Source organism: Austrofundulus limnaeus, unplaced genomic scaffold, assembly GCF_001266775.1.
Source record: "Austrofundulus limnaeus strain Quisiro unplaced genomic scaffold, Austrofundulus_limnaeus-1.0 Scaffold17, whole genome shotgun sequence".
In the NCBI taxonomy this organism is placed as follows: Eukaryota; Metazoa; Chordata; class Actinopteri; order Cyprinodontiformes; family Rivulidae; genus Austrofundulus; species Austrofundulus limnaeus.
In genome coordinates this window covers 175929-185346 of record NW_013952419.1, presented here as the reverse complement: position 1 = coordinate 185346, position 9418 = coordinate 175929, and the positions used below count along the sequence as shown (strand labels likewise).

The following is a 9418-nucleotide window of genomic DNA, read 5'->3' as shown; positions in this document are numbered from 1 at the left end:
GTGTTTATAAGCCTGAGTGGTCTGTTGACTGACTGTTCAAATAATTGTTATGGGCAAGTTACAATATAAAAATGTTTGTCATAATCACGTCTTGTGATTATTTGAGTTTTACTTTTAAGTGTACTTCAAGTACACTTACTTGTAAGTGTATTTAATTTAGATATCATGTAAATACAATAAAAATCAAACCAAGCTTTAGAATAATCATCATTTTGATCCGTACATTGGTAATGTCTGACTGGACCTCGTGCCACTTTATGTTCAACAAATTGTGCCCTGGCTTTATTTTGTTCAGATGCATTGACATCCTGGAGCTGTCTGAACGAATGGACCTGCTGAAGTTCCACTACCACACCTTGAAGCTGTACGGTTCAGTGTGCGCTCTGGGCAACAACCGTGTGGCACACGCGCTGTGCAGCCACGTGGACGAGTCCCAGCTCTTCTACGCCATAGAGAGCACCTACCTCCCTGGACCAATGCGGAGCGGTTTCTATGACCTGCTCATCAGCATGCACCTGGAGTCTGCGAAACGAAATCGTCTGGGAACCAACAAGGAGTTCATCGTTCCAATGACGAACGAAACACGCAGCATCACCCTSTACACCGCGAAGTCTCATGCTCTGCCAGGGGTCGGCCTCACCACGTGTCTTCGTCCCAAACTGCATTTCTCCTCCGTTGGCTTTGTGGGAACAGATCCAGACATTTACACACTGAGTCCAGTCATCCCTTTACAGGTGAGATTAGATTTTTTTTAGCACTCTGGGAGATTTATTTACAATACAATTCAKAAATCTGCWTMCATTTCCAGGTGCTAAAAACCAAGGCCCTGAACATGCTGATTGAAGCTGTACAAGATGGAAGTCAAGCCATGAGAGATCCCGTAGGAGGCAGTGTCGAGTTTCATTTCGTTCCCATCTTGAAACTCATCAGCACCCTCCTCATAATGGGTGTGTTTGACGACGAAGATGTTACACACATTTTGAAAATGATCGAGCCCACAGTGTTCCACACTTCAAAGTCGGAGGAGCCTGCTGACGAGAAGYCGAGCGAAGAGAAGGAACCGGCGAAAGCAGCAGTCGTCAAAGAGGAAGGGGTGGACASTGCTGAGGAGGAGGAGGATGAGGAGTTTGAAGAATATAGTTTCGATGAGGAAGAGTTAGAAGAAGAGGAAGAATTGGAAGAGACAGAATCAGGCTTGGCACACGAGGAAGCTGTGGATTCAGATTTAGTAAARGGTGAGAAAGGAGCTGAAGAAACGGAGAAAGAAACAAAACCTGACCCTGAAACTAAAGAGGAGCATCTAGAGCAAGGACTCTTTCAGATGAAACTACCAGAATCTGTAAAATTACAGGTACTATAAGAGCTGAAGTAAATTTAAAACTTTTTTCTAAGTAAATGTTTGTTGTTTGATGGAAGCTGTTAGTGATTCCATTTTCTTTTGGCGATCAGATGTGCACTCTGCTGCAGTATTTCTGRGACTGCGAGCTGCGACACKGAGTGGAGACCATCGCTGCCTATTCAGACAAGTTTGTCACCCAGATCCAGTCCAACCAGCGGCAGCGCTATAACGACCTGATGATGGCCTTCACCATGTCAGCTGCTGAGACTGCCCGCAAGACCCGGGAGTTCCGCTCGCCGCCACAGGAGCAGGTAACTCACACAAACACACAAGGCAATATAAATGATATTGTCTCCCTTTCAGCATTTATTTTGTAATGCAGTTTAATAAAAAAATAACTTAAAGGGAGACAATATAATAAATTAAGAACTTTAGTGGGACTTGTTTAGAATGGGCATCATTTTTTTCACTTTTAAAAGAAGTTATCAGTCTGTTTTTAGGGTTACTAGTTTAATTGTGTGAATGCTTATTAAGTATTCACATTATTAAAATCATTTTTATTCCTGATGTTTTTTTGGCACATATACATCAAAACATTCAGCTCCATCAGGAAATTTCATCTCTGACTTTTGCTATTTCAGCAATTTTTACTGTTCAAAATAACCAACTTTTCCTGCCTTGTTTTTCCATWTTGACAATAAATGAATGTTTTCAACATCCTTAAAACCTTTCAAACAAATCTTTACTTTAAATGTTTATGTTTTGTTCTGGTTCAGCTTTATTTACTTCTATGCTAATTTTAGCTTCCTTTGGTTTCTATTTAGCTGATTTTAGCTTTTATTTTAATTTTTTAGCTYTCACTTGACCTTTTCTGTTGTTCTTCTGCTAATTTCAAATTCCTGTGCTTCTTCCAGTGTCTTTATGCTATTTTATGTTTTTTATGCTAATTTCAGCTGCTTTCTGCTAATTTCAGCTATTTTCAGTGTTTTAGCTAGTTTTTAGCTATTTTAGTTTTTTCAGCTAAATTGATCATTTTGTGATTTTGGCTTCTTACTGCTTCATTTAGCAAATGTGCTCCTTGTTTCTTTGTGCGAATATCAGCTACTTTTTAAAGCTATTTTTATCTAGTTTCAGCTTTTTTTAGGTATTCAACAAGAGTGTCAGAGTTCACACTGCATTTTTGCATGAAATCAAATTCTCTAGTTAGTCTCTCAGTTAGTTTTTATGGTTTGACTTCCTGTCATTATGAAGGTAAACATGCTCATGAACTTCAAGAACTGCCCTGATGATGAGGAGTCCCCTGTTCCAGATGATGTCCGAGAGTCCTTGCTGGCTTTCCATAATACTCTTCTGACACATTGTGGTCAGTTTTTATTCTAATAATATAAAATGGAAACACTTGCTCAGTGAATGGCACAAAACACTGTGTTTCAATGCATTTTTTTCCAGGCGTTCATATTGAAGAAGAAGAACAGGAGGAGYAAGTGGATAATTCTCTTCGCGGACGTTTGCGTCGTTTGCTGGAAAAGGTGAAAAAATTCCGGAAGAAGAAAGTAGACATGGAGCCCGAGCCACAGGAAGATAAAAAACCGAGTGAGCTTTTTCATCCCTCTCATGATATGACACCATATGAWACAAATACTGTTGCAAAAGCTGTTCTAGTATCAGTACAAAACAGGTTAAACTTGTTTTATTGGAGCAAAAGTCTCCTTTTTCTTCAAGGTTTGTGTCAATCCAAGCTCAAGTCTGCATTTGGTTAAATTTGAACCTGTTTCTGCCAGGCACACTGCAGGAATTGATTTCCCACACTATGATCCACTGGGCCCAGGAGTCATTCATCCAGAACCCCGAGCTTGTGCGCATGATGTTCAGCCTGCTTCACAGACAGTACGATGGGCTCGGTGAGCTCATGCGCGCCCTCCCCAAAGCTTACACCATCAACGAAGTGTCCATTCAGGACACCATGGACCTGCTGGAGTGCTTGGGTCAGATCCGCTCYCTGCTTATTGTGCAGATGGGTCCAGAAGAGGAGAGGCTTATCATTCAAAGCATCGGGTGTGTGGCTATAAGATTTAGTTTATACTGAAGTTAAATCTCTGGGACTTACATTTACTGRAATCTTTGTCCCCTTCAGGAACATCATGAGTAACCGAGTTTTTTATCAGCACCCCAACCTGATGCGAGCTTTGGGCATGCACGAGACAGTGATGGAAGTCATGGTTAATGTGTTGGGCGGTGGAGACTCTAAGGTCAATAAATGACTTAAAATCCACTCAACTACGTTCTTAATCTTTAGTTGCAGCCTTTGTTTCATTTTAGCTGTAAGACAAATCTAATTTATTATTCAGCTGTAAAAATGAGTCATACTTTCTTTTTACAGGAAATCAGATTTCCTCGAGTGGTGACAAACTGTTGCCGTTTCCTCTGCTATTTCTGTCGCATCAGTCGTCAGAATCAACGCTCCATGTTTGACCACCTCAGCTACCTTCTCCAGAACAGCGGCATCGGCCTCGGTGATTATCTTTGTTCACTCCCGCCCTTCTTGAATGTTTATTTCTGAGGTGAACCGTGAAAAAGGCTGAACTTTGTGCGCTTTTGTTCAGGAATGCGTGGCTCTACCCCGCTGGATGTGGCTGCAGCTTCTTGCATTGATAACAACGAGCTGGCATTGGCTCTGCAGGAGCAAGATTTAGAAATGGTAGAATGCTGTTCCTGTCCACAACACAAACACTGCAGAGATTTATACATCACTCCACGACCCTTGTACCTTTTCAGGTGGTGAAATACTTGGCCGGATGTGGACTTCAAAGTTGCCCCATGCTACTGGCTAAAGGCTACCCTGATATTGGCTGGAATCCCTGTGGTGGAGAAAAGTATCTCGACTTTCTTCGTTTTGCTGTTTTTGTCAATGGTCAGGTTTTGTTTTTATGGTTCTCTTTCCTTCAAATGCCCACATTCTTTTTATTCATCATCTTTAACGGTGATGGTTTAAAACCTTTCTTTTTCCATTGTAGGAGAAAGTGTAGAAGAGAATGCCAATGTGGTAGTTCGTCTTCTAATTCGAAGACCTGAGTGCTTCGGCCCAGCTCTGAGAGGAGAAGGCGGTAATGGTCTGCTGGCTGCAATAGAGGAAGCKATCAAAATATCAGAGGACCCTGCGAGGGATGGTCCTAGTGTWAAGAAAGACAGACGTTTTCCCATGTAAGAGCCATTTGTTTTGAGTCGAAACCAGGCAAATCCTATTGAGATCAGAGATCTCTTTTGCAWGGGAGGTCTGAGCTTTWACTTAGTTTTCTGCAGTGACAAAGCTAAAACAGATGTTTGTTTGGAAGAATAGCTTGTAGAGCAGCAGAACTTTGTTTTACTGTAACATCCATTTTTGAAGGGATTGAAGGTAATATCTGAAGCAAAAAGCACAACAGTCTCCATCTTTTATTAAGCCACTTCAGTAGAAAGCAGTACTGAATATTAGTTTCTTAGTTTCTTCATCAGTGACATTTTTAAGAAGAAAAACAAAGAGAAGAAAAGGTGAAATGTAATGGGAAAGAGTGAAAGAGAGATTATGTGAGTATATGTGAAATAAYCATCAAGAAAACACAAGACAACACACCCGACTTCTTGGCTGCACACCTGCAGAAACAGAGAGAACAAAAGCACAGCAACAAAATAATAATGAATATAACCTTGCTGTATGTATGTGTAGATAGAGAGATATGGAGATAGAGATAGAGAAACAWATACATTCCCATACCTACATACATACAGTCTCCATCTTAAATGGAGCAAAGATGAGGCTATTAACTGAATGTTGGGGACTTCTTGACCTGGATGCATGTATGATCTGATTGTAAAGAGCTTTTTAGTTTGTGGTTTCTCCGAGGTGAGCAAATGTTACAGAAGACTAACTAGAACTTCCTTAATTAGGCGCTTATGAAAGGCAAAAGGAAGCCATTTCTCACCAAAAGCACACYGTAGCCATTTTAAAACTCTGACTTTTAAATACAACACTCACGAAACTGAATCAAACATAAAACACCTGGGGTCTGAAATAATCCTGCGTCACAGTACTACTAATTTAGTTTCAGAATAAAGGTTTACAGTGCTTCTTTAACTTGGAAGGTTTGGAGGAGAGGAGCAGCARGAGGAGAACAGGGTGCACCTGGGAAATGCCATCATGTCCTTCTACTCRGCCCTGATTGACTTGTTGGGCCGATGCGCTCCAGAGATGCATGTAAGCTGTTTGCYCAAACCTCTTCCAAACTAAATGTAGCTCACAGCTTTAGTATGATAGAAAAATAAAATATTTTTCTCTTCAGTTGATCCAAGCTGGTAAGGGCGAGGCTCTGAGGATCAGGGCAATTCTGAGGTCTCTGGTTCCTCTTGAGGATCTCGTAGGAGTCATCAGTCTTCCTGTTCAGATTCCTTGTTTTGGGAAAGGTAAACAAATAAWATATTTACATTTTTACATAACTGTATGCTTCTGGTTGTATTTTGTTGCTGATCTTTTTTTCTTAAATATTTTTTTCTTTATGTTTTGCTTAGACAACAGCATCATCGAGCCTAAGATGTCCGCCAGTTTTGTGCCAGATCACAAGGCTCCGATGGTGCTGTTCCTCGACAGAGTTTATGGGATCGACAACCAAGACTTCCTGCTCCACGTGCTGGAGGTGGGCTTTTTACCAGACATGAGAGCCGCTGCTTCTCTGGACACAGTAAGTCACGACCATTTTACACAATTTCAGCGAAAAGTACGAGAAAAATGCAAAGTTGGCAGTAAGTTCACATTGAACTTTGTTTCCAACAGGCTGCTTTCAGCACCACAGAAATGGCTCTGGCTTTGAACCGCTACCTGTGTTCCGCTGTGCTGCCACTCATCACCAAATGCGCCCCGCTCTTTGCTGGCAGTGACCACCGAGCCATAATGATRGACTCCATGCTGCACACCATCTACAGACTGTCTCGAGGACGAGCCTTCACAAAAGCTCAAAGAGACATTATTGAAGAGTGCCTCATGGCTTTGTGCAAGTGAGATTAGCATCATAGCAGTGTCCTTTTATTTAACGCACCAGATTTGTTGCTGGCATCAGCATTGATTGTTTGTTTCTTTCAGATATCTCCGTCCATCCATGCTTCAGCACTTGTTAAGACGGCTGGTGTTTGATGTCCCCATTCTCAATGAATATGCAAAAAGGCCACTGAAGGTTTTTGGACCTTTCATTCCATTCATTTCAGCACTCACTTTATGTTTTTCTGACTTTGATTGTTTTGCATTCTGCAGCTTTTGACCAGTCACTARGAGCGTTGTTGGAAATATTATTGCCTTCCAAATGGTTGGGCCAACTTTGGAGTTGCCTCCGAAGAGGAGCTTCATTTGACRCGCAAGCTTTTCTGGGGGATATTTGAATCACTCGCACACAAGGTGGTCACCCTGGAGCCTGGTTTACTTAAACCCGAACGAGTGATCTGTGAGCACGTTATCATTTAGTTTTGGTGTTGTGATTTCAGAAATTTGACGCCGAAATTTTTAAGATTTCAATGCCATGCCTCTGTGCCATTGCCGGAGCCATTCCTCCAGATTATGTAGATGCCAGCTACTCATCGAAAACGGAGAAAAAGGCTTCAGTAGACGCAGAGGGCAACTTTGATCCCAAACCAATAGACACCACAAAGTAACAACATTATCTTTATTACTTTTTTTAAGACATGAAGCATTCTGTTGTTTAAAATTTCAAACTAAACCTACTTTAATTCTTCTTCCAACAACAGCACCATTATCCCTGAGAGACTGGATCCCTTTATCAACAGATATGCTGAGTATACACATGATAAATGGGCCTTTGAAAAGGTAGGACATATTTAAAAAGCATTTAGAATGAAAAAAGAGGGCATCTGGGCATATGCTAGTACTAACAAATGTGTATATATTTGTTGTGAGATCCTCAGTGAACATATCTTGTAATAAAAAAGCCATTAGAACATCTATAGAATAGCTAATATTGAATTTCTGCTTATTCCTGAGAAAGTTRTTTTTTCTGTTGCTTTAGCTCAGTTTGGTTGTAAAAGTACAGGATTTATAACRTCAAAAAGTCACAGACACCACTGTAAAAGTCTCATGTGATGCATGTTTCAGATTCAGAACAACTGGTCGTACGGTGAGGTGCTGGATGAGAACGCAAAAACCCATCCGATGCTCAGACCATACAAAACCTTCTCAGAGAAGGTGAGCTCAAAGATGCACAACGTTGTCCGTGMCCACGCAGTTTTATTACTCGACTCMCYATTTATTCGACTCAAATTTCTCTTTAAGGACAAAGAGATCTACCGTTGGCCAATTAAAGAGTCAATCAAAGCCATGCTGGCGTGGGAATGGAACATAGAAAAAGCAAGAGAGGAAGAGGAGTCGGAGAAAAAGAAGGCAGCGTCTAGAAAGATTTCTCAGACTGCTCAGGTGGGATGGTTTTACTGTTACTTAACAGCAGAGTTCTTTGTTATACAGGAAATAATACTCTTTCTGRTTTAGGCAACTTATGATCCAAGTCATGGCTACAGTCCACAGCCTATTGATATCTCACACATGGCTTTGTCAAGAGATCTGCAGGTAGAGTTGTTTATTTTTCTCTGATAAAATCCTAAAATCAAATCAGTARTCACAGTTCGACCCTTTCACAGTCGATGGCGGAGCAGCTGGCCGAAAATTACCACAACACCTGGGGGCGCAAGAAAAAGATAGAGCTTCAATCTAAAGGTGAGATTTTTGGATCAAGAGGAGAAAATGTGGGGGACCTTCATTTGGCTTTTCCCAGCAGTTTTGGTTTATTCTGTGCAGGAGGTGGAACCCATCCTCTGCTGGTGCCCTACGATACTTTGACAGCGAAGGAGAAGGCGCGAGACAGAGAGAAGGCCTATGAGCTGCTCAAGTTCCTGCAGCTTAACGGATATGCAGTCACAAGGTAGGTAGTAATACAGAAATACAACTTATATAGAGCAGAAAATTGCATTTWGTGCAATATAATAACWGTGTAGCCTCCCTATTTTAATCAAWATAAAATTAGACCATACCAGAAAGACTCAAGTTTGTGTTCAAATCAGGCGTTTGAAGTGTTTTAAGGTTTATAACCGGTTTGTTGCCTTCAACTGTATGAATTTGGCAAACAAGAGTTTCTTTTTTGCTGCTATAATTATGTTTTATAACAACCTATACTGTAAAAGGGAAATGCTTATTTAAATTCAAGACAGTGTTAAAATTTCAACTCTGTCCTCAGGGGCCTGAAGGACATGGAGTCTGAGATATCGTCCATTGAGAAAAGATTTGCTTACGGTTTTCTGCAAAAGCTGCTGAAGTGGATGGAAATCGCCCAAGAATTCATCGCTCATCTCGGTACTGTTGGTGCAAAAACAAAAAGCAAAMAGTGTAACATCTTATATGTTTGTGTTGGTGCAAAAATGGATAAAAAKCCCTTTACCGTGTTTTAGCTGCCGTGATGTGATTCTCGTATTTTCTGCGACGTGTTTTGCAGAGGCTGTGGTAAGCAGCGGACGAGTGGAAAAGTCTCCTCATGAGCAGGAAATCAAATTTTTTGCGAAGGTAAAACTGAAGCAGCAGTTTTTGAAGACCACACTCAACATATTTGCTGTACTAAATCTAGAAACACTTTCACTCTCATAGATCTTGATGCCTTTAATCAATCAGTATTTCAAAAATCACTGCCTCTACTTCTTATCGACACCTGCTAAAGTTCTGGGCAGTGGCGGGCATTCTTCAAACAAGGAGAAGGAGATGATTGCAAGGTGGGTTCCTTCTAGCACAGCTGCAGTCTGCTTTTTTGTGTTTARATAAAATCCTGTATGATCACYTCTTTATAAGAGTCTCTCTTTTCTTTCCTTTTGAAAAATTTCTTTCTCATCAGTATCTTCTGTAAAATGTCTGCTCTGGTGAGGCACAGAGTTTCTCTCTTTGGTAAGATGTCCGTTTCTCTGTCTCTGTTCTCTGTTTACTTCACATCTTCTTGATCACATCTAACTCACGTTCTCTAACCTTGCTAGCTCAGGAATCCCTCGGTCAAGACCAAACAAAGCTTT

The 9418-nt window shown here is 41.0% G+C and overlaps 1 protein-coding gene across 1 annotated transcript in view; it reads left to right on the top strand.

The window, feature by feature from the left end:
* Window positions 1-9418, top strand: part of LOC106514048 (ryanodine receptor 1-like) — a 49895-nt gene that overhangs the window by 14591 nt on the left and 25886 nt on the right. The window contains 28 exon segments of the mRNA XM_014003132.1: window positions 296-734; window positions 809-1351; window positions 1450-1650; window positions 2591-2702; window positions 2789-2932; window positions 3121-3394; window positions 3474-3588; window positions 3720-3852; window positions 3943-4037; window positions 4115-4250; window positions 4354-4540; window positions 5459-5570; window positions 5656-5776; window positions 5882-6051; window positions 6144-6364; window positions 6450-6540; window positions 6618-6758; window positions 6845-7008; window positions 7106-7184; window positions 7470-7559; window positions 7647-7787; window positions 7860-7937; window positions 8009-8084; window positions 8166-8289; window positions 8602-8717; window positions 8857-8924; window positions 9006-9127; window positions 9247-9348. Coding sequence (XP_013858586.1) covers window positions 296-734; window positions 809-1351; window positions 1450-1650; window positions 2591-2702; window positions 2789-2932; window positions 3121-3394; window positions 3474-3588; window positions 3720-3852; window positions 3943-4037; window positions 4115-4250; window positions 4354-4540; window positions 5459-5570; window positions 5656-5776; window positions 5882-6051; window positions 6144-6364; window positions 6450-6540; window positions 6618-6758; window positions 6845-7008; window positions 7106-7184; window positions 7470-7559; window positions 7647-7787; window positions 7860-7937; window positions 8009-8084; window positions 8166-8289; window positions 8602-8717; window positions 8857-8924; window positions 9006-9127; window positions 9247-9348 — 4395 coding nt within the window.